The sequence below is a fragment of the Pelophylax lessonae genome (assembly GCF_965119305.1).
Source record: "Pelophylax lessonae genome assembly, chromosome: 5".
Lineage (NCBI taxonomy): Eukaryota > Metazoa > Chordata > Amphibia > Anura > Ranidae > Pelophylax > Pelophylax lessonae.
In genome coordinates, this window is record NC_138772.1 from 176,675,668 (window position 1) to 176,700,350 (window position 24,683).

At 44.7% G+C, this 24,683-nt stretch overlaps 1 protein-coding gene across 2 annotated transcripts in view; it reads right to left on the reverse strand.

Annotated features, from left to right (window-relative positions):
• LOC309555800 (intraflagellar transport protein 70A) overlaps positions 1 to 24,683 on the reverse strand; it is a 90,338-nt gene that overhangs the window by 32,737 nt on the left and 32,918 nt on the right. For both annotated transcript variants that reach the window (XM_082257964.1, XM_082257963.1), the window contains exons 7-12: positions 16,985 to 17,113; positions 12,740 to 12,789; positions 9,594 to 9,746; positions 5,837 to 5,902; positions 3,543 to 3,596; positions 1,018 to 1,083 (exon numbers count right to left, since the gene is read on the reverse strand). In XM_082257964.1, coding sequence (XP_082114090.1) covers positions 1,018 to 1,083; positions 3,543 to 3,596; positions 5,837 to 5,902; positions 9,594 to 9,746; positions 12,740 to 12,789; positions 16,985 to 17,113 — 518 coding nt within the window. The remainder of the gene's footprint in view (positions 1 to 1,017; positions 1,084 to 3,542; positions 3,597 to 5,836; positions 5,903 to 9,593; positions 9,747 to 12,739; positions 12,790 to 16,984; positions 17,114 to 24,683) is intronic.

The window sequence follows — 24,683 nt, forward strand, 5'->3', positions numbered from 1 at the left end:
ACCAGAAGATGCACAGGACCCCTGTGCAATTTGCACCCGAGCCGCTCCGGAGATATGTAAACCGGCTCCATAGAGAGCTGGTCACAATCTCCTGACATGCAAATTGGATGCGAGAAAACCCACATCTAATTCGCAATAGTGTGAACCCAGCCTAAAGCTCATTTACTACTTGCTACGAATATCTGAACTTTTTAACAGGACCCCAGCTTGGCTAAAGGTTCACTATAAGTCCCACCATTCCCAGCACTAAGCGGTTAACTTAAGCAGTAAAAACATCTGACATATGAATGACATTGTACGGGCTTAGTGCCAGGAGGAAGCAACATTTATTCTCGTCTTGGAAAATAGTTGAAGCCCTGGTTCTAGGATTCAAGGGACTCCAAGGGCATACAGGGATCAGTTGAAGACTAAAGGCCCGTACACACGTACCGATCGTCGGCATACAAACGTCGGTGGACGAAGGATCTGCCGATTGTACGCGTGTTAGTATGGTGCCTCCGACAGATGTCTGCGCACAATCCGCGGACAAAAGTCTTTCGTGCAAACATGAAAATATTTGTATGCCGACACCAGAACGGACGATTGTTCGCCTGTCAGTACACAATTCGGCCGACAGACCGCAGATTTGCAAGACTGGGCATGCTCAGAAAATAGAAAACACAGGGAAAGTTAACCATTACATGACATCACTTCTGCAGTCGGCGGACAAAATTCTTGTGCTGTCCTTGTGCTGTCTTTGCACTTTTCAGCAGACACCGACATCCCGGGGAGAAAAGAGGAACATTTGTAAGCCGACCATCGGTACGTGTGTACGGGGCTTTACACTATCATTGTGTTAGTGTAAAGCAAAAAAGCAAAATAATAATATAATTCTAATATGTTGATAAAAATTAAACGTGTACAGCATATATTGGCACACTAACAAATCAAAAATTAGTTGTGCATTTTTAATATTTCTTATATGCAGCTGGTTTCAGTGGCATGTTATAGACATTAAAAAATATTTCCAGTTTTTACCTGTTTTGTTAATTTTCTTAGCTGTTCTGTGAGCATCCCAGCTAGTTGTTCAAGCTTGGCATAAGCCTAAAGTACAAAATAATTAGATGTATTATCATAATAAAAGAATAGGCAGCTACAGTTAACACATACTGTATATTTAAGAAAAAATTCAGCTTAAAAGAAAAAAAAAAAAAGAAATATTTTTAGTTACCAGCTAGTTTTATAAGAACAATATCTATTGCAAACTCCTCATTTTATGTTGAGCTTGAAGGAAAGCTCCCCTTTTTATTATATTTACCATTAAAAGCTTTTCCAATTTTGGTTTTTAAAGATTCAAAGTGTCACTAAACCCTTAGAGCCGGTTCACAATACCACGACCAGAAAGTCGCCCCGTGACTTGAAGAGACTTGTTTAGAGACTTGTTTAGAGACTTGTTTAGAGACTTGTTTAGAGACTTGGAAGAGACTTGGAAGAGACTTGGAAGAGACTTGGAAGAGACTTGGAAGAGACTTGTGCACTACTTTGAAGAGACAGGCGACTTTGTCTGTGGGGAATGCCTGGCTAATCTCTTTCTTCTTCCTGGAAAGTCTGATAACAAGTCGTGTCAATTAAGATAAGGAGGCGACTCCCATTGAAGTATATGGGACAGTCGGATCACAGGTCGCCTCAAAGTAGTACAGGACCCTTTTCTGAAGTCGCAGCGACTTCAGTAGTGCCAATTAAGACGGCACTGATCGATTATCATTGCTTTTGTTATGTCAAGCGACCTCACAAGTCGTGCTAGTGTGAATGGGCTCTTATGTTAAAATACTATCAATAAAATGCTGTTCATACTAACTCAATCACTATGAGATTTATTTTCTGTATTTAAAAAAAAAAAAAAATGGTTTAACCCGCTGCTCCCTATCTCCCCTTCTGTTTATGTCCCCAATTCAGCTAGGAATGTTGCAGCTGTGGGGGCAACTCTACACATGCTCAGTTTTCAGTGAGTTTCTATGCTGAGAATTTCCTCCTTATCACATCTGAGCAGCTCATGTGACTATAGAGTCCCACATGTGGGTGTATACACAGTGTTAAATGACAGCTCACCCCCTTCCTCCTCCTCGATGCCCACTAACCGGCTAAACACAATGGTGTTGGGATAATACATGTTGATTACTTGAGGCTTCGCCTCCCTCTTATTCTAAGACACAGGCTGGAGGGGCATGACACAGTCTGTGACTGGCAGAAATCCACCCACACCATGTAATTTCCATAAATTAATAAAGAATTGATTTCAAATATAGATTTGTATGAACATTTAAAACAGTTTATTGATATTATTTATTTTTACTCTGTATTCCAAAGGCTGCTTTTTTGTGTTCTGAACATGTGGCCAGTAGCAGAGAACTAGAAGCTCCTTCTGCTTATGTTTCCTTGCAGACAGGCTGGGAAAGATCTGGGTCATGTGACATATTTTTTCCATTAAAATAACTACCGTGCCATCATCCATATACAGAAAGTAAAGAGACAATGTAAGTTATACAGTGCATGTTTAGTATCACTTTAATTTACAGATATCCTCTCATTTTTCACGTGAGGTGTCATAGGCCAAGCAGCCTTTGCATTGTGAAATAGGTTTAAATTTAACAAAAAAAATCCCAAAACTTGTTGTTGAAACCTGTCAGAAATTAGGAAAATTCAAACTGAGCATTAACAAAAAGTGCATAATTTAAGATTCAGAAGTTTTAGACAAGTCTACATTTTTGAAGTTGAGTTTAGCTCCGACCCCTCTCCTCCCGAAACTCAGAACGTACGGGGGGTAAAAAAAAAAAATATATTTTTGCAGGAATAGTTAGGATTTTAATACAACTTCATTGGCCAGTATGTCTAGATTTACTGATTATTTAAACATATGTTCATATTTCAATGAAGGTAACCTGTAATGATTTTTTTATTCAGCACATATATTTGAATTCCCCTGGTGTGTGACAGGTATACATTAGGTAACTGTTACTTGTGCAAACCCAAAGACAGTTAAAGTGAAACTTTCAGGCATTTTACACTTTTACACTGTCATTGTTACCTCTGTAAAAAAGTAATTTGCAGTGAATTGATTTTCAGTGGCATTTGATAAGCGGTTTTAACTCTTGAAAGGCCACAGCACAGTGCTGCAACCATGTGCATACCATGCATTTCTGGTGGGGCCCCATTCAGTTAAATAGGTGATGCTGGACTGTACTAATTCCTGCTGAAGATGACCTGTGGTAAACCTTTTGCTGTGCCGCACCACAGCTGTGACAGTATGAACTAACATTCGGGTGTGCTAAAACTTCGTCTTTGGTACCAATGGGAGCTGGGATAAATGTTTTTCAGTCATAAAAGGTAGCAGCAGGCACGTTTGAGGCATAAATTATTTTTAAAAAGTTTTGCTTAAAAGTTTTTCTCGTCTATATTATAGACAAGAAATGTGATCCTGTGCCTTCCAGCCAACAGAGAAAAAACTGACAAAAGTGCTAGATCACTTTATGGTCTATGACAAGCTTAAAATGTATGTGACCTACCTCTTCCGGTGATGTTTGGCATACAAGTATTGCATCCAGAAAACTGTATAAATACTGTAATGAAAAGAGAAAAAACATTCTTTAATATTGCTTTTTTTTTTTTGCATTCGGCATTGAAGTAGTAAGCAAAATGCTTGAGATGTCATGCAAACAACTCAATCCATAACATGTACTATAAAAAGCCTTGCACAAAATGACTTATGGTAGTTTAAAAAAGCTATAAAAACTATATTTTACACTTAAGCAGAAGCTAACTCCCAAAATAAGTGATGACGCCCCCCCCCCCCCCCAATCACAAATGTCTTATTTAAATTTAGGGTTTTTTTTCTTGTTTTACTCTGGCCCTGTCCCTTACCATGATTCTGGTCTAGGCCAGAACGGCATGTCCATGGTCTTGCAGCCTACTGGGATGCTCAAATAACATCTCCAAGGAGGCTGCATGACCAGGAACAGAGAGTGGCTAGGATGGGTGAGCCCAGTATGTCACCTGGAGTTGGTCGTCTGAAAAGGAAGCCACCTGAAGAGGACCAAGATAGCAGTATGGGAATAGGGCCTTGCCACTCAAAAAAGCAGATTACAACAGGACAGTATAAATATATGTTTGGAAGGTAACCTGGCAATACAGGTGAGGGTAGAAAAAAAAAATGTGGGGGAATTAGGTTTTGCTTTATTGTGTATACAAACCCCAACAACAAACTCTATTTTGCTACCATTTGGTTTGTACAATTAAAAAACATTTCATTATATCGATTAGATAACTGCAAAAAAATAAAAAATAAAAACTCCAAATCAGTTTTGAATACTTTTAAGATGATATAGATGTTAAAGTGTGCAGGGTTTGCTTTTTTAACCACTTCCATACAGGACAGTTACACCCCCTTCCTGCCCAGGCCAATTTTCAGCTTTTAGTGATGTTGCATTTTGAATGACAATTGCGCGGTCATGCAACACTGTACCTAAACCAAATTTATGTCATTTTTTCCCACAAATAGAGCTTTCTTTTGGTGGTATTTGATCACTGCAAGGTTTTTTATTTTTTGGTACACAAAAAAAAAAAAAAAAAAAAGACCGAAAAGTTTGAAAAAAAAAAAAAAGTTTTTTTGTTTAGGTTATAAAATTGTGTAAATAGATACGTTTTTACCTGCACTGATGGGCACTGATGAGGCCGCACTGATATGCAGCACTGATAGGTGGCACTGATGGACACTGATTGGGACTGATGGGCGGCACTGATGGGCACTGATAGGCAGAACTGGTGGGCAATAATGGGCACTGGTGGGCGGCACTGATAGATGGCAATAATGGGCACTGGTGTGTAGCACTGATAGATGGCAATGGTGGGCAGCACTGATAGGAAGGGCACAACTGGCAGGCTCCCTGAGCCCTGATTGCCATCCCTGGTGGTCATGGGTGGGCATCCCTGGTGGCTCTAGTGGCACCCCCCCCCCCCCCCCCCCAGGGTCTGCACTGGTAATCAATGTTCTGATTACCTGCACAGCCGCCCCCCCCCACCCCCCGTGATCAGTGAGTAATTAGCAAAAATGCTTCAAACTCACTGAGCCCCTGGCTGCAGCACAGATCATAACTTCTTCTCCTCACTGACAGGATCTGTGTGAGGAGAAGAAGAGATCAAAGCCATTACAACGGCTGTATTTACATTACATGATGGCTGTGATTGGACACAGCCGTCATGTGATCAGGAGGGCCAATCACAGGGCCCTCCTGCCAAAACTTGTTGCTATGTGTCCAAGGGACACAGACACAGACACATTGAGATCGCATCACTGCGCGTGCCCGCAGCGCGATCTCGCTCCTTCTGCAGGACGTTCGGGAACGTCCGATCAGAAGGATGAGACTCCCACCCGGCCATATTATATACAGTGGCCGGGTGGGAGGTGGTTAAATGTCCTTTCCTGTAGCATCAGTACTAGTAGTGCAGGGTCAGTGACTCAATAATATTACAACATAGTAAACATGACAGGTAGCATTTTTAGGCCTCTTGCACACATTTGCAAAAATGCTCAGTACAGCTTTTTTTTTTTTCTGAGTTAAAATACAGCCCATTCATTGTAATGTGCCTATGCACACAGGCGCATAAATGAGCGCCATGTATTCTTCAGTAAAGAACAAAATAGAAAAAAATGTTTTAATGAGTTTACAACCTCTTTAACAAAAAGGTCCCTGTTTTTAGCAACTGGGGATGGCTGGGTATGTTGTTTATTGTACATTATTAAAAATGAGCAAATATGTACACAAACTGATTTAATATAGTACATTTTTAAAGAAATACTTACAGGAGTTAGAAACTTGTATGTCAGATGGGCATTTTCAGCCAGTACATCTGCTGCAAGATCAAAGTACTGGAAATAAATCAAATAACAATGCATTGTAAGTCATTTACTAACAGTTTTTGGGCTTGTGTTAACAGCGTCAGTTTGTCACACTTCTCATATTATTCAGGATCAATTGACAGGTACATCTGACTGCATTTGACCTGCTTTAAGCAGGTTTTGCATTCTTATAGACTTTTATAAGGAATGCAAAACTTATCTGAAATGAACAAAAACCCATTGACACCGGCCCTTAGATTTACACTCATAATGGCATACTATTGTCAATTAAAAGTGAAAGGAAAGAAAAATCCCAAATTTTGGGTTGTCCCCAGAAAAGTAATAGAGGGAAAATCTTCTGATAAGACACTAGTTCTGGTGACCTGGGGGTCCCCAAAAGATTCCCATAATTTGCAGGGATTTCCTCTCCCTTCCTGTTTGGCTTTGGGACAGGAAGTGAGAGGAAATCTTCGAAATAGGACACAGATGGCAAAAAAATAAAAAAATAAATAAATAAATAAATCTGACAGTGGTTCCAACCCTCCCGTGCTCTATCAAAAATGAAAAAAAAAAAAAAGCTTTGCCTATAGTTTTACTCGAATGTTCCTGAAATACTCCCCAATATCTGATAAATGGTAAATGTAGCCACATACTTCCATCCCAAAATGAAGTGCTGAATGGTTAAAGCTGTATTAAACCACCAATATTTAATATTTTTGCAGCTTACTAATCCTTAAATGTGGTGGCTGTATTAGTACTAACGGATTTAGGGCCCTTTCACACTTGTGCAACTTGGGACTGCAAAGTCGCTTGACAAGTCGTACCCTATGTTTTCCAATGAGTACCGCTCATACCTGTGCAACTTCAAGTTTCAACAACTTCAAAGTAGTCCCTGCACTATTTTGGTCCGACTTTGATGCGTGTTGAGGCATTGCTTCAATCTAATCAAAATCGCGGCCAAAAAATTACGACAAAATCGTTCGACTTTTAGGTCACGCAAGTGTGAAAGGGGCCTGAAATAGACTAACAAATTGAACACAAACTCTAGCTCACACTTTATAATCAGTTACAGCAACAGTTTTTTTTTCCTTTTAGGATAAAGGTTTTACACAAATAAATAAAAGCTGATCATTTAAGCACCCCCTCTAGTGTTAAATGGTTTGTCTTATCCCTGTAAACTGATACATTCTGCAAGAGAGCTTATTCTTTTGAAAAACAACCGATGGTTGGATCACTATAAAATGTATGCAGCCATCACATCTAAGAATTGGAAAGCTGCAATATAATAAAAGTCTTCTTTTGGGTTTACTACTCCTTTCATATCATTGATAAAATGACTACTTATAAAACATAAGTGCACGGTCATTTATAAACATTCCCATTTCTTTCATAACATTAGTAGGTAACTCTCTGTAACTTTGTTAAAAATTTCTAATGAAATTTAGGCGCCTGATATTTCAGGTTTGAGTGCTAGGTTTGCTTTGTTTGAGTGCAGTGAGCAATAGCTTTGTCACCCATATATGTATAGGTACGGCATGTAGGCGTTAAAGCCCACCCTCTTTGCAGTCGTACATATACGTTACTTGGGCAGTACGATGTTAAGTCAAAAGATACTATTGGTATATTAGGTTTCGTTACTCATTACTCTATATATTCGGTTTCGTTACTCATTACTCTATAAAAGAAACACTTACAGTAAGTACAATAAACTGTTATCTCTCATATAGTTCTGTTCAGCTCCTTGTAGAGGGAACTACACTTGTACCATAAGGTTTATCCAAAAAACAAACAAAAAAATTGTGAATCTTGGATAAAGATAATTAGTAAATAAATAGTAAACCTACATAAGTTCATGTTATACCTGCTAGATATCTTACAGCGTCAATGTATTTATGTAAGGTTAATTTTCCAAACTAAGCTGATAGCCAATCACCAGCGCTGATTTTGAATGTGTCTGCTGCGCCTCAATTTACTCATATGTATATGGTGAGGTCCACATTAGTAGCAGACAAGTGTTATCTTGAACATAATTAGAAGGTTTTTTATGGTACAAGTGGGCCCTGGGTTTTCTTCTGATCCTTCCCCTGACAGTGGTCAGCTGGCCAACATGTAAAAACTAAAAGTTTAAGTGCCATTAAAGGCAAATATATATATATATATATATATATATATATAATAAATAAATAAATAAATATATATATATATATATATATATATATATATATATATATATATTTTTTTTTTTTTTTTTGATCCTTCCCCTGACAGTGGTCAGCTAGCCAACATGGGAAAACTAAAAGTTTAAGTGCCATTAAAGGCAAATATATATAAATATATATATATATATATATATATATATATATATATATATATATATATATATATATACACACACACACACACACACACACACACACAGTGCCTTGCTAAAGTATTCACCCCCCTTGAACTTCGCGACTTATATACACACACATATACTGTATATGTATAATTTATTTTAATTAAAGTTGCTTTCCTCTCATCTGGCAGTTCCGACTGGCACTATTATCTGCTTCTCCCTCCTTTGGGTGCCTCCTTTAACAAGCCAGGTGCTAAGGAGGAACCTGAGTGTTCCATGCCCTCGCCCCCACACACCCCACAAGAGCTTGACTATGGGCATCAGGAGGGTATGGCTCTGCTGCCCTCAATTCCTGTAAAAGCAGGAAGTGATTGGAGTGGTGTTGGAGCTGGGGACAGCGCTGGAGTGGTGACCTGGAGCCAGGTAATTGGTTAGGGACAGAGAAAATGAGCTTTTGAAGGTAAATACTGTTTAGATTTTATCACCACTTTTTAGTTAGTGAAAGAATCCAAAAGTGATATATCCAAAAAGGGAAAAATTACATTATTAAAAAGTGAAAATCTAATTAAAAAGTAGTAGTAATCAGGATGCACAGCCTTTCCACAGTAAAACAATAGGTGCAAAAACCAAGCAAATAAGCAGCAATCGTTAACGTCCTTAATGGTTTATTAAAATGAATGCTCTGGCTGGGTTCACACTTGTGCAATGCGGGAACCAGCAAGATTCCAGTGCAGGTTCCTGCATCTCATGTCACTCGCAGGCAGTTTACACTGCCCTCTGCGAACCTCTGGGGGTGTCAATGTAAAGTTAATGACAACCCCAAATCGGTTCGCAGATCGCAGCGCAAACTGTGAAATTGGACAGGAAATCCGATCGCATGGGTGTTCACATGCAATCTGATTCCAGTGAGGACCAAAAAAAAGGTCCTGCACCATTTTGCCCCGAATGTGATGCGATTTCAGACATACAAACTGTATGGCTCAATTTGCATCGCACAGACAACGCATGTGATTTGCACAGCGATACAGTGCGAATCACATGCAATGTCTGTCATCGCACAAGTGTGAACCCAGCCTAAAGAAAAATGCAGTGCAACTCCCATATTATAATGGTTAAACATATTGGACTAGGTGGGACTTTTTATGAGACCCAAGCTGGTGTTGCCCGGCGTCTCCATCCCTATAACAAAACACAAAATGAGGTTGAAGGATTGTAAGAGGTGCATGAAAGTCAGCCAGCCCCCAGTCTGATGTACTCACCCTCCAGTCTGTCACCAACCAAATAAAACCTGTCTCTTGGTCTTGGTCTCTTGCACCTCTTACAATCCTTCAACCTCATTTTGTGTTATATTATAATGGTTGTGACGTCAGCACCTCACATTACCTCATATTTGCAGTATAAAAGTAAGAGATTGCCAAATGTTTCAGGAGGAAAGAGGTTTTGCTGCAATAAAAACTGAAGTTTTTCAAAGCCATCTGTGGGCTTAGTATCCATATTCATCAGTGCCTGATTATGAAGAGTGACTGGGTCCAGTTCCTAAAAAATAAACATTGCTTTGTTATTACACACAGTTTTGGAGCAGATAAGCCTTTTACAGATACAGAAAATCAACTTTTACACCAACGTTTTACATTGTATTAACCAGAGTAAAATCAGAGCTTTAAAATTAGGCCTTTTGAGTAAGGCCCCTTTCCCATGGACAGACCAACCGGGTATGCCTGTCAGTTTTTGGGCAGACCTAATCAGACAATCAATTGCCCTCTATGGAGCAGCGGGTCTCAATGGACTTGTGTCCGTTGACACCCGACGACATACGATCCTATCTGCTAAAAATATACGGAAGAGGGATCCATTCCTCATCCACCTGATGGATCGGATGGCCGCCGGTTGTAAATGGACAAGCGGTCCGTTTCCATCTGACCGCCCATAGAGGAGAGCGGGCTGTGTCTGTGTCTGCTCTGCATCAGCGGAGCAGACACAGACCTGTCATCCGCCTGCTCAGCAGATATCAGCGGAGAGATCCCCTGCTGAGGCTGGCGGACTTTGCCAGTGTGAAAGGGGCCAAGTGCAAAAGGTATACAGCATTTCACAAGATACAGCACAATTCTTTTTTTTAAAGTATATGTAAACCCTCACCTTGTAAAACAACCCATTGGGCTTCAAATAGAAATTAAAAGGCAAAACATTTGTGCATAGATAGATATTCAAAAAAAAAAAAAAAAACACATTATAATGACCTTTCCCCCTATTTTATAAGTGATTACATATCGTCTGTTTTCAGCTGCATAAGGCGCTCAAAGAGTAAGGGGTGGAGAAACAGCAGCACTATTGTTTTCAAAGTGAATGGGAGTGCGGGGGGGGGGGGGGGCATGTCAGCATACATCTGATCATTGGAGGAGAGCAGTGAGCCCCCCGCATAGCAAGAGAACTGACTACGCTGTGCTCTCATGCCTAGTGTGGTCAGTTTTTGATAGGAAAGCAGAGGGACTGGCAGTAACACCAGGGATTTCACACAAAGGAGGCAATACAAACAGAACAGGATACCTTTTCATACAAGTACATGATACAGCAGGCACATATCAGGAATTAGAAATGTTGGGTTTACATACTCTTAAAGTAAATAAGTAAAATGAGAGGATACAAAGTCTTAAAAAATGAAATCCAGTCAAACAACTAAATACATAATTAAAATGTATATGTATGAACTGTTTTGCTTGTGAAATTATTTGTAATTCAGTTCAGCCCCTCTTGAGATTCACTCACCCCTGCCAGACACCACCTCACTTATCCCCACTGAACTGAATCAATACAGCTTGGTTAAGGACTCGTTTTAGACAGCAAGAGGGTGTTAAAGGAGAAGCAACAAACAAAAAAAGGCATCACTTTACTTTCCCCTCACTCCAGAGGAGTTCAATATAAAAATAAAATGATCTATATAAAAATACATTTAAAGGACAACTGTATTTTCATACTTCACTGTTGTGATTCACACCCCCTGCGAATATAGCCTGCACCAACACTGCCCACCGCAGTAGCATTAGCCGCACATGCACAGACTTGTATGGGACCATTGCAGGCACCTGGTCAGATCTATACAAGTCTATGAAGGCACAGCCTGCAATCTCTTATACTGTATATGTTCTCAAGCCTACAGTTCACTATCCCTCAGACTTTAGGGGGGCCGGACTGTGCCCGGTGGGAGTAAATAATGCCCGATCTTTGGTATTAGGAGGAGAAATAGTGTCAGTGGAAGGAATAGTGCCCCATTTTTGTTGTCATTAAAAGGAATTATGCCTCTTCGGTGGTGTCACTGGAAGGAATTATTCCCCATTGTTGGTGTCATTGGAAGGAATAGTGTCCCATTGTTGGTGTCAGTGGCAGGAATTATGCCCCATTGTTGGGGTCAGTGGCAGGAATTATGCCCCATTGTTGGTGTCATTGGAAGGAATAGTGCCCCATTGTTGGGGTCAGTGGCAGGAATTATGCCCCATTGTTGGTGTCATTGGAAGGAATAGTGCCCCATTGTTGGGGTCACTGGAAGGAATTATGCCCCATTGTTGGTGTCATTGGAAGGAATAGTGCCCCATTGTTGGTCTCATTGGAAGGAATAGTGCCCCATTTGTTGGGGTCAGTGGCAGGAATTATGCCCCATTGTTGGTGTCATTGGATAGAATAGTGCCCCATTGTTGGGGTCAGTGGCAGGAAGTATGCCCCATTGTTGGGGTCATTGGAAGGAATAGTGCCCCATTGTTGCGGTCAGTGGCAGGAATTTTCCCCATTGTTGGTGTCATTGGATAGAATAGTGCCTCATTGTTGGGGTCAGTGGCAGGAATTATGCCCCTTTGTTGGTGTCATTGGATAGAATAGTGCCCCATTGTTGGGGTCAGTGGCAGGAAGTATGCCCCATTGTTGGTTTCATTGGAAGGAATAGTGCCCCATTGTTGGGGTCAGTGGCAGGAATTTTCCCCATTGTTGGTGTCATTGGATAAAATAGTGCCCCATTGTTGGGGTCAGTGGCAGGAATTATGCCCCATTGTTGCGGTCAGTGGCAGGAAAATGCCTCAAGGGCCGGAGAGAGGCAAGCAAAAGTCAGACACCCCTAGAAGCAGTTACAAAAATGTCCAGTGTGCATGGGATTTTAGGGCTCCTAGAGGATTGCTCAGACTAGAACAGGGAAAGAGGGCTATTCTAATTTACTTCTAGCATGTTTTTCAATCCCTCTAAAATCCCTTTAAAATTATTTATAAACCTGTTAAATTTGTGAAAATGTTTTGCGTGGTATTCATACTGAGGCGCTGGGAAAGACATATAGTAACTGAACTATAATAATAATATTATTAAAATGAACGTTCCCAACTAATGCAATCAGTAGCTTACAGGATGATATAGGCATCTACAGTATATCGTAGGGATGTTTATGCGAAAGTACAAAACTTAATCTAAGAGATATTTAATACAGAGAGAGGTTTGTGTATATCCTGAGGCTTGTGGGAACTTCTATTGATCTTTGGTCAACATGATAATTGTACCTCTTCAGATCGTGGCGGCATATCGGTTAGTGCTTCCTGTGCTGCATCATCTAGAGAACAATTCAATGAAAACATTTTATTTCTTAGCAAATTATGATACACAACAGAAAATGTTTTTCAAAATACAATATGAGAATGGATGATAATGCTGCTATTTATTACAGTAAAAATTATTCCATCAATTTTGACTAAAATGTATACATTATATACACTAAATAATTATTTTGCTATAAGGCTGCTTGTTCAGCATCTGCAAGCTTAAAGGTCAAAGCCTGCAAACTGAAAACCATTTTTTATAGTATGGGATAGATCTAGTTATACTTCCATGCAACAAGATCACATCTGACCTTATATACAAAGTGAAAGTCAAAATTGGAAAAAGGTGATTCCAGCAGCAGTTTTGCTCTGCACACAACAAATTGTTAAAGTTTAGAAAACGTATTGCAACCATTACAATATAAAAATAGACATAGCCAAAATAACACAGCAAAGTGAAGAATTATAAAAAGATGAAAGAAAAATACATAATTTATAAGGAAAAAAAACTGGTCATCTATAGAAAATGTGAAAAAGGTATAACATGGGTATTAAAGCAGACCTTCATCCTTTCTCTAATGTTTCTCTCTCCTGCCTTTTTACATAGTTGCATAGTTACATAGTAGGTGAGGTTGAATAAAGACAATAGTCCATCCAGTTCAACCTGTATAGGTGTGTGTGGCTGTAATCATCTCACATAGCTCTGAATGTTCTGATCCTTGAGATGTAAGTCTAAGAGTCTTTTGAAAGCCACCATACTTCCCGCAGAAACCACCTCTTGTGGTAGAGAATTCCACAATCTTGTAGCCCTAACAGTAAAGAGCCCCCCACGTTGCCTGAGGTTAAAACGCTTCTCTAATCGTATTATATGCCCTCGAGTCCTCCCTTCGACTGAATAGCTGTTTTTCTATGCCGAGATCCCCATTGAGATATTCATAAATTGCTATCATGTCCCCCCTCAGGCGTCTCTTCTCCAGGGAGAATAAATCAAGCGATTGCAGACGCTCCTCCAATCCCCTAATCAGTTTAGTTGCCCTTCTCTGGGCTCTCTCCAGCTCCAACACATACCTCCTGAGGACTGGCGACCAGAACTGGACAGAATACTCCAGATGTGGTCATTCTGTAGGATATCTGCTTCATGCTGTGCAGTTATTGCCCTGCCCAATTTTGTGTCATCTGCAAAAACTGATATCGAACTACTGATCCCATCCTCAATGCTGTTTATGAATAAATTGAACAAGGTTGGTCCCAGGACTGAGCCTTGGGGGACCCCGCTTACCACCTCAGACCAGTCTGAGTATGCGTTGTTTATTACCACCCTTTGGACACGCCCTTTTAGCCAGTTCCGTATCCAAGAGCAAACCCTGCTGTCGATACCTGCAGATCTTATTTTTTAAATTAAGCGCTTGTGGGGAACTGTATCAAACACCTTAGCGAAATCCAGGTACACCACATTCACTGGTCTGCCCCTATCTAGCTCACAGCTCACCTCCTCGTAGAATGTTAAGAGATTGGTTTGACAAGAACGCCCATTTGTAAACCCGTGCTGATTACTGCTGATGATGTTGTTGTCTTTAGCAAACTCTATGATATAGTCCCTTATCATGCCCTCCAGAAGTTTACATACTATTGATGTCAAGCTGACAGGCCTATAATTTCCCGGTATATGCCTCTGACCCTTTTTGAATATCAGAATCACGTTAGCTTTCCTCCAATCCCCTGGTACATCTCCTGTCCTAATACTGTCAGCAAAGATCAGGAACAGTGGTCTAGATATAACCTTACTGAGTTCCTTGAGTACTCTCAGATGTACACCATCCGGGCCTGGTGATTTGTTTGTGTTAAGTTTATCCAGCCTTTCCCTGATTTCACCCTCTGTTAGCCATAGCGGCAAGTCCTGTGTATTACTGCTAACCATACAGTCATGTTCAGTGTACCCCTCCTTTTCCTGTGTAAAGACTGACGAGAAAAAAAGCATTCAGCACGTTTGCTTTTCAGTGTCCTCTGTAACCATCCTCCCATCATCGTTAATTATGTGTGCAATATGCTCTGCCCTAGTTTTTTTGCTGTTGATATATTTAAAGAATTTCTTTGGGTTTTTTCTACTATCCTCCGCTATTTGTCTCTCAAAGTTGATTTTAGCCATTTTGATTTCGTGTTTACTTTTCTTATTTGCCTCCTTGTATTTCTCAAAAGCCGATACCGTGCCCTCTGATTTATATTTCTTGAAGGCCATTTTTTTTCCCCTAATAAGTTTTTTAACGCTACGGTTTAGCCAGCCAGGTCTGGCTTTGTCTCTTCTAAATTTATTTCCCATAGGAATGCACTGCAAGATGCATTTGCTTAGTATGTTCCTAAAGCATTCCCATTTTTCCTCCGTGGTCAGTGATCCCAGGGTTTGGTCCCAGTTTACCCTTTCCATCAATGAGTACAATCTTGCAAAGTTTGTCCTTCTGAAGTTTAGGGTTCTTATGTTCCCCACTTGCCTTGTTATATTGTTATTTACTCTAAATGTGATCATCCTGTGATCGCTAGAGCCCAGGTTGTCCTGGACTCCTACCTTCGAGATTAGGTCTGGGTCATTAGTGATCAATAGATCCAGGACTGCGTTTTCTCTAGTAGGAGAATCCACCAACTGTGACATGTAGTTATCCTGTAAGGTTTCCGTGAATAGACGGGCCTTTTGTGAGTGTGCAGTCCCCTCTTCCCAGTCAATGTCGGGATAATTGAAGTTCCCCAATATGATGACTGATCCAGCTCTACCTCCTCCCTTTGGTTGGGTGGCCTATAGCAAACCCCCACAATTACTTTTCCCTTTTCTCCTTCCCTATGGAGTTCTACCCACACGGATTCTAACTCTATACTCATCCCTTCCGTAATGTCACTCCTCTCTATCACCTTTATATTGTTCTTGACATAGAGACATACCCCTCCCCCTCTTTTTCCTACCCTGTCCTCCGGTACACCGAATACCCTTGGATATTGGCCAGCCAGTCATGTGAGGGGTTGAACCAAGTCTCCGTTATTCCCACAAGGTCTATGACATCCTCATGTACTAACATTTCCAACTCATCCATTTTATTAGCTAGGCCCCTGGCATTAGCATATACCCGCTTAGTTTTGTGGAAGTTAATCGTGAATGGTGATTATGTTTATTCCTGTTTGGTCTGAGGTTTTCCCGCACAGACCCCCCAATTGACGTTATTGAACTACTGTCGCTGCTGACTCTACTACTGTCCTTTGCTCCTTCCTGACTGACTCTACTTCTGAGCCCTCCCCCCCGTCTCTTAGTTTAAAAGCCCCTCCAACTTGGTGGCCATCTCTCTCCCCAAAAGAGCTGTACCGTCCCCATTAAGGTGCAGCCCATCCTTACTAAAGAGCCGGTAGCCGACTGAGAAGTCAGCCCAGTTCTCCAGGAACCCAAACCCCTCCTTCCTACACCAATTCCTCAGCCACTTGTCAAGTTCCCTAAGCTCCTTCTGCCTCTCCTGTGTGGCTCGAGGGACAGGCAGTATTTCAGAGAAAACCACCTTGGAGGTCCTATTCCTCAATCTATTACCCAAGTCCCTGAAATCATTCTTTAGGATCCTCCACCTTCCTTTTACTTGGTCATTAGTGCCCACATGCACCATGACCGCTGGGTAATCCCCAGCCCCGCCCAATAATCTGTCTACCCGATCCGCGATGTGCCGAACTCGAGCGCTCGATAAACATACTGTCCGGCTACCGCGATCTTTTCGACAGATTATCCTCTTTTTCCCACTCCATATAATACAATCAAGAAAAAAAAAAAAAAAAAAGTAAATACTTTTTTTTTCCTCCCTAAAGTCCAGGTCTCTAAATATCACCTAAGCAAGGATGAAATACCCAGACCCCACAAATGCGCAGGCAGGGCCGGATTAACAGCATCATGGGCTTGGTGCTGAGGATTTTAAAGGGCCTTAGGGCCGTGCCTTAGCATGCACCCTGAGGAGGAAGGGTGCAGCCGCGCAGGCCTAATACAACATGGGATGCCTCTCTGAAGTCCATAAACACAGGGAAACTAATCTCAACTGTGCAGAGCGTCAGTGCTGTAACCACAATTCTATAAAGTGTGGCTAATAGGGTCTGTGACTTATGGGCTTAAAACAGCCATCAATAAACACTAATCTTTCATCAAAATTTACATTCAGATTTGACCAAAATGTATGAATATGATAGTGGGCTTACTATTTTTTAGCTGGTATTCAATAGCAGCTTTGAGGTTAAAGGCTTCAATTAACGCAGTTTCATGCAGCACCAGGGTGTTTCCAACACTGCGCACATCAATGCCTTCTGTTGTCATGCCAACCCCGAGCTCTGGAGGGAAATACAAAGAACTAAATTTCTAGATGCACAATAGAAAAAAATGATAAATGAATAAGACAACAATAAAGCTGAATACTTCCATTGGAGCTTTAGCACATTCAAAAAAAAAAAAGAAAAAAAAATGGGTAGATAAAGCATGTGTAAACATTGTGATTAATATACAATAAGGATACAAAACGTGACTTGCCTTCAAGTTGGAGCAAAAACATGCCCCTCTACCATTATACAATACAGTGCTTGTGGACATACTGAGAAGCAAACACATCGCATTTTGAGTCAAATGTGGAAAATACTCTGACTTCACCCAAATATGACTGCTGGTAGCACTCCACACTCCCATGGCAAGCTAGAACAGAATTAGAACAAGCCATTGGTATGTATCCGATTTGGAACATAAGCAGTTTATGTATGGGTAAGATCATAGGTCCACCTGGTGCACGCATCAAAGTGAGCACCAGACTGCCTTAGCTTTTTATCCCGGCTCCCGACCGGTTAGCAGGTAAAAGCAGACTAAGCTTGATTCATCCAGACTACATCTCCAACATGTTTCGCCCCATCCCTGGGGGCTTAATCATGGAAGGGTGGGGTGAAACATTAAGAAGCTGTGGTCTGGATGAATCGAGCTGATGTTGGTTTTACCAGCTAACCACTCGGGTCAGGTGAGGTGTGCCATGGCCAGGCTATCTGTTCCTATTTCTGCAGTATGCTTTGGGTCTAGCCGGACCTTTCCTCAGCCTGCACCCTCTCTAGTCAGCGGCATCCAACTCATCGGACCTTGACAGCCTGAGCAGGGAACCTTATGCAGTTACCGTCCGTCACAAGTTAATCGATAGATCTATTTGTGTACAACCAGCTAGCTCATACATGGAATGAAACTTGTCTGGTGCCTGCTGAACCGGCTGAATTTCGATCCATGTATGGCCGGCTTAAAGTTTTCCAAGAAATGAGAGGTGCCTCCACTGGAGATGAATGCAGCATTCTTATGCACTGGCTTTGATGTTATTTTGAACTGAATAAAAAAAACTGAATTTTTGTAAAATCTTACCTGTAAAATTCCTTTCTCTGAGTCCTCCGACAGTCGCCGCCATCTCCATATTCGTCACAATGGGGTATTAGACTTTGCTCCGAAGGAGTAGCTAGGCAACAGAATATGTTAATATAAAAGCTTTAACACATCCCCCCCCCAGGGGGTGGTCCCCTCAGTCAATACCCTCCTACTTCCTGTATCCATACCTCAGTTTCAGTGGAATAGCAGTAGAGTATACAACCAACCCCAAAAGAGGGGCGGGGGCGGCGACTGTCGGAGGACTCAGAGAAAGGAATTTTACAAGTAAGATTTTACAAAAATTCCGTTTTCTCTTACGTCCTCAGACAGTCGCCGCCATCTCCATATTCGTCACAATGGGGACGTCCCAAAGCAGTGCAAACATGAGGGGTGGGAAACGCAACCGCGCCCAAGGCAACGCCGTCTCCACAGCAGAGAAAGGAACCTTACCAAAGGAAGGAAACCATCTGGGCAACAGAAGAAAAAAACTTGCTCAACAGAAGCAAAAACCCAGGAAAACAAATAACCCAGGGATAACAACATGCATCCCAAACAGCCAAGGAGCCCATACAAGAGGCTCTAAGGAACTGCCGCACTAAGAACCTTGTGGCCAAAGGAAGCATCTGCCGATGCCTGAACATCCACTCTGTAGAATTTTGTGAAGGTGTGAACGGACGACCAAGTCGCCGCCTTACACACCTGGGCCACAGAAGCCCCATGACGACAGGCCCAAGACGTACTCAGAGATCTTGTAGAGTGCGCCTTCACAGGCATAGGGGGAACTTTCCCCTTCAAAGCATAGGCCTGTTCCACAGTCTGTCTGATCCATTTGGCAATGGTAGAGGCCGACGCAGCCAAGCCCTTCCGAGGTCCCTCAGGAAGGACAAACAAGGAATCCGACTTGCGGAAAGATTCAGTCGATTTCAGGTAAACCCTAATCGCCCGAACAACATCCAAGGAATGCAGTTCCACCTCCTTCGGATGTTTGGGCTTCGCGCAGAGTGAAGGGAGGACAATAGCCTCATTGATGTGAAAATCCGAAACCCTCTTCGGAAGAAAAGAAGGGTTAGGTCGCAAGACCACATTATCTAAATGAAGGACCAGATACGGAGACTTGCAGGACAAAGCTGCCAGCTCCGAGACCCTGCGAGCCGAAGTGATCGCCACCAAAAAAGCGACTTTTTTCTCCACCCCCGGAATGTGTACCGCCGATATCGCCAGGACATGAGTCTCGGCCCAGGAAAGAATGTCGGCCACTTCCCGAGCCGCGCGAGCACTCCTGGTGCCCCCTTGGTGATTGACGTAAGCCACCGCCGTGGCATTGTCCGTCTGAACCCGAACCGGACAGCCGCGCAGTCTGTCCGTCCAAACTTAAAGGCAGAGATTTATCGCACGCAACTCCAGAATATTGATCGGAAGGGAGGATTCCTCCTCCGACCAAGTTCCCTGGGCGGACAGAACGCCCAGAACACCACCCCAGCCCGACAGGCTGGCATCCGTGGTGATCACCGTCCATGAAAGAGGACGAAAAGACTTTCCCCCCGACACCGCCGGGGACTGGAGCCACCACAGAAGGTCCCTTCTGGTGCGATGGCTCAACGAAATCTGGATATCCAGAGATTGCGGACGCCCGTCCCACCTGTACAGGATCTCCGCCTGGAGACCCCTCGTGTGAAACTGGGCAAAGGGAATCGCCTCGAAGGCCTAGACCATCAGTCCCAGACACCGCATGCACTTCCGCAGGGATGAGCACGGAACGTCCCTGAGGGACTGGACTTCTCCCTGAAGAGCCTTGAGTTTGTCGTCCGGTAGGAAGACCTTCGCCTGGACCGAGTCCAGGATCATCCCCAAATAGGGAAGACGAACCGACGGACACAAAAAAACTTGCTCAACAGAAGCAAAAACCCAGGAAAACAAATAACCCAGGGATAACAACATGCATCCCAAACAGCCAAGGAGCCCATACAAGAGGCTCTAAGGAACTGCCGCACTAAGAACCTTGTGGCCAAAGGAAGCATCTGCCGATGCCTGAACATCCACTCTGTAGAATTTTGTGAAGGTGTGAACGGACGACCAAGTCGCCGCCTTACACACCTGGGCCACAGAAGCCCCATGACGACAGGCCCAAGACGTACTCAGAGATCTTGTAGAGTGCGCCTTCACAGGCATAGGGGGAACTTTCCCCTTCAAAGCATAGGCCTGTTCCACAGTCTGTCTGATCCATTTGGCAATGGTAGAGGCCGACGCAGCCAAGCCCTTCCGAGGTCCCTCAGGAAGGACAAACAAGGAATCCGACTTGCGGAAAGATTCAGTCGATTTCAGGTAAACCCTAATCGCCCGAACAACATCCAAGGAATGCAGTTCCACCTCCTTCGGATGTTTGGGCTTCGCGCAGAGTGAAGGGAGGACAATAGCCTCATTGATGTGAAAATCCGAAACCCTCTTCGGAAGAAAAGAAGGGTTAGGTCGCAAGACCACATTATCTAAATGAAGGACCAGATACGGAGACTTGCAGGACAAAGCTGCCAGCTCCGAGACCCTGCGAGCCGAAGTGATCGCCACCAAAAAAGCGACTTTTTTGGACAACATGGACAACGAGATTTTCCTGATCTGTTCAAAGGGAGCATGTTGCAGCACGGACAGAACAAGATTCAAGTCCCAAGGAGGTAAAGGTTCCCTCCTAGGAGGGACCAGATGTCGCACCCCTTGAACAAAGGTACTAACCAAAGAGTTAGACGCCACAGGACGTTGAAAAAGAACGGCCAGCGCAGACACCTGACCCTTGACCGTAGCCAGCGCCAAACGCTGGTCGACACCCGTCTGAAGGAAGGACAACACCCTAGACACCGAGTAAGTGCGAAGTGAAAACCCCCTGGACTCACACCAGGCAAAATAGGCCTTCCAAGTACGGTGATAGACCTTCCCTGAGGAAGACTTCCTCGCGTTAATCAAAGTGTGAATGACCTCCGGAGAGAGACCCCTATCCTTCAGGACCTCGGTTTCAACAGCCAGGCCGTCAAAGCCAGCGACCGTAAAGCAGGATGGAATATCGGCCCTTGAGACAGGAGATCTTCTCGAAGAGGTAGACGCCAAGGAGCGTTGACCGCCAGATTCACGAGGTCCGCGTACCAGGACCGGCGAGGCCAGTCCGGTGCCACAAGAATCACCATGTGTGGTTCCGAGATCAACCTGCGAAGGAACCTGGACAGCAATTGGATCGGCGGAAACGCATATAGCAGCCGATACTGATGCCACGGGGCTACCAACGCGTCTGACGCGTCTGCCCGAGGATCGGGCGTCCTTGCCACGAACCTTGTTACCTTGTTGTTCAGACGAGACGCGAACAGGTCCACCTCCGGAAGACCCCACTTCGCGCACAACATCTGGAAGACATCCGGATGGAGAGACCATTCCCCCTGATCCAGGGTCTGGCGGCTCAGATAATCCGCCTGCCAGTTCTCCACCCCCGGAATGTGTACCGCCGATATCGCCAGGACATGAGTCTCGGCCCAGGAAAGAATGTCGGCCACTTCCCGAGCCGCGCGAGCACTCCTGGTGCCCCCTTGGTGATTGACGTAAGCCACCGCCGTGGCATTGTCCGTCTGAACCCGAACCGGACAGCCGCGCAGTCTGTCCGTCCAAACTTAAAGGCAGAGATTTATCGCACGCAACTCCAGAATATTGATCGGAAGGGAGGATTCCTCCTCCGACCAAGTTCCCTGGGCGGACAGAACGCCCAGAACACCACCCCAGCCCGACAGGCTGGCATCCGTGGTGATCACCGTCCATGAAAGAGGACGAAAAGACTTTCCCCCCGACACCGCCGGGGACTGGAGCCACCACAGAAGGTCCCTTCTGGTGCGATGGCTCAACGAAATCTGGATATCCAGAGATTGCGGACGCCCGTCCCACCTGGACAGGATCTCCGCCTGGAGACCCCTCGTGTGAAACTGGGCAAAGGGAATCGCCTCGAAGGCCTAGACCATCAGTCCCAGACACCGCATGCACTTCCGCAGGGATGAGCACGGAACGTCCCTGAGGGACTGGACTTCTCCCTGAAGAGCCTTGAGTTTGTCGTCCGGTAGGAAGACCTTCGCCTGGACCGAGTCCAGGATCATCCCCAAATAGGGAAGACGAACCGACGGACACAGCGTCGACTTTGGATAATTTATCGTCCAACCAAACTCCCGTAGAGTCTGCACTGTGACGGACAGATCCGACTCCAGACCCTGGCTGGTCGCAGACCGAACCAGAATATCGTCCAGGTACCCCAGGACAGAGATGCCCTGGGCCCTTAACAAGGCCAGCAGCGGTGCAAGCACCTTGGTGAAAACCCGCGGAGCCGAAGCGAGGCCAAAAGGTAACGCCACGAATTGGTAGTGATCCTCCGCAATGGCGAATCGAAGGTACCTCTGGTGACCCTCGAAAATGGGGATGTGTAGGTACGCATCCTTCAAGTCGATGGAGGCCATGAATTCCCCCGGAACCAGGGCAGCCACCACCGACCGCAGAGATTCCATGCGGAACTCGCGGACCCGCACAGAGCGGTTCAGAGCTTTTAAGTCCAGAATCGGACGTACCTTGCCCTCCTTCCTGGGCACGGTGAACAGATTGGAATAGAACCCCCGAAATCTGTCCCGAAGAGGCACCGGAACCACCACTCCCTGAGCCCTCAGGTCCCGCACCGCTAGGTGCAGATCCTGCAAACGCTCCGGAGACAGTTGAAGATTTGAGGGGAAAAATCTGCTCTCCGGCCGAGAGAGAAACTCGATCTTGTAACCAGATCGAACGATTTCCTGAACCCACCTGTCCCGAACCCGGGACAGCCATGGTTGTGGAAAACCGAGCAAGCGTCCCCCCACCCCAGAACCGGGTGAGGGCGCCCCTTCAGGCCGCACTGTTGTGGGCAGCGGATCCGGACTGGCCGGACTTCTGCTTACCTGTCCACGGCTTCTTCTGGGAGCCCTGACCTTTGAACGGCTTGCCCTTGTAGTGCGACCGAAAGGCACGAAAGGACCCCTGAGAGGGCCGAAAGGAAGCATGCTTCTTACCGGGAGTCACCTTAGCCTTGTGGGATTGGGGCAAGAGCGTGCTCTTACCCCCCGTGATCCCCTTTATCAGTGTATCCAAGGATTCGCCAAAAAGGCAAGAACCATCATAGGGCAGATTGGCTAAGGTCTTGCGCGAAGATTGGTCCACCGACCAACACTTCAACCAAACCAAGCGGCGGGACAACACCGCCACACCGTGTACACGTGCGGCCAACGGGACCATATCCAAGTCCGCATCGCACAAATACATGACACCCTGATGGATTTGATCCACCATATCCAATGTCGCCGATGGGGCAGAATCAGCCACCAAAACGCGCCTAAGCACCTGCGTCCAGCTCGCGACTGCCTGGGCCGCCATAAGGGAGGCAAACAGAGCTTTCAGCATAGAACCCATAATAGAATAGGTATGACGGGCCAGAGACTCCAGCCTCTTGTCCGTGGCATCCCGGAACACCGGGGTATCCTAAGCAGGAATCGCAGTAGACTTATTCAAAACCGCTATCGCGTGATCCACCGGAGGCGGCACGCACCAACGCTCATCAGTAGCGGGCGTGAAAGGATAACGCAGTTTGAACCTACTGGGTACCGCAAAAGGCTTGCGGATATTACGCCATTGTTCCTTAACAGCGCTCTGGAAATCATCCGTGCAGGGAAAAACCTGCGATGTTTTGCGTCTTCTCTTTGTCCCATAAGCCGCCAAGGCAGTAGGAGGACATGGCTCATCCTGCAAGCGCAGCGTCTGCTTAATAGAAGCAACCAATTCATCCATGAGTGCAAGCTCTTCAGACGAGCCAGGGGGAGAATTATCCACCCCTTCAACCTCAGCCTCCACCTCGGACCCCACGAGATCCAGGGAGGAACAGGACCCCGATAGGGAGATCCCAGCCACAGCAGCCCCGTCACCATCACCCTCTGAATCAGAGGAAATTGAAACTCTGGGTCTTTTTGAGGATTGAGCAGCCACCAGCATTTGCACCTGAGCCGCAAGGCTAGCCAAAATCGCAGCCAAATCCCCCCCTGGGGGGGAAACAGCAGTCCCCTGGCTTCCCACCAATGTGGCAGGAAATTTGCTTTCCTGAGAATCCATGCCCCAAAGTATGTGGAAGAATAAAGGGTTAACTGCCCCTTTAAAAAGCGCAGCGAGCGCAGCCCACCGCACACACACACACAAGTACAATGAGACCCCCACAGGGAGAAAGTACAACTTGGGCAAGGATACAGGGATAGGGAGGTAAAAACCTGGAGAGACCGCTGCTGCTTCTGCCTCGATCGGTGGCTCAGGAGAAAAGGAAATGCTGACATGCAGAGCGCTCTATGAAAGCCTATGGAAGGCTACAAGAAAATGGCCGCCATCAGTGTAAACATGCGGCCAGGAGCGAGTGCAGCCAAAATGGTGCTGTTTGGCGCCGAAAACCGCCGCTCCTCCACCTCAGTGAGGTGATTAAAAAAACACCATAATGTC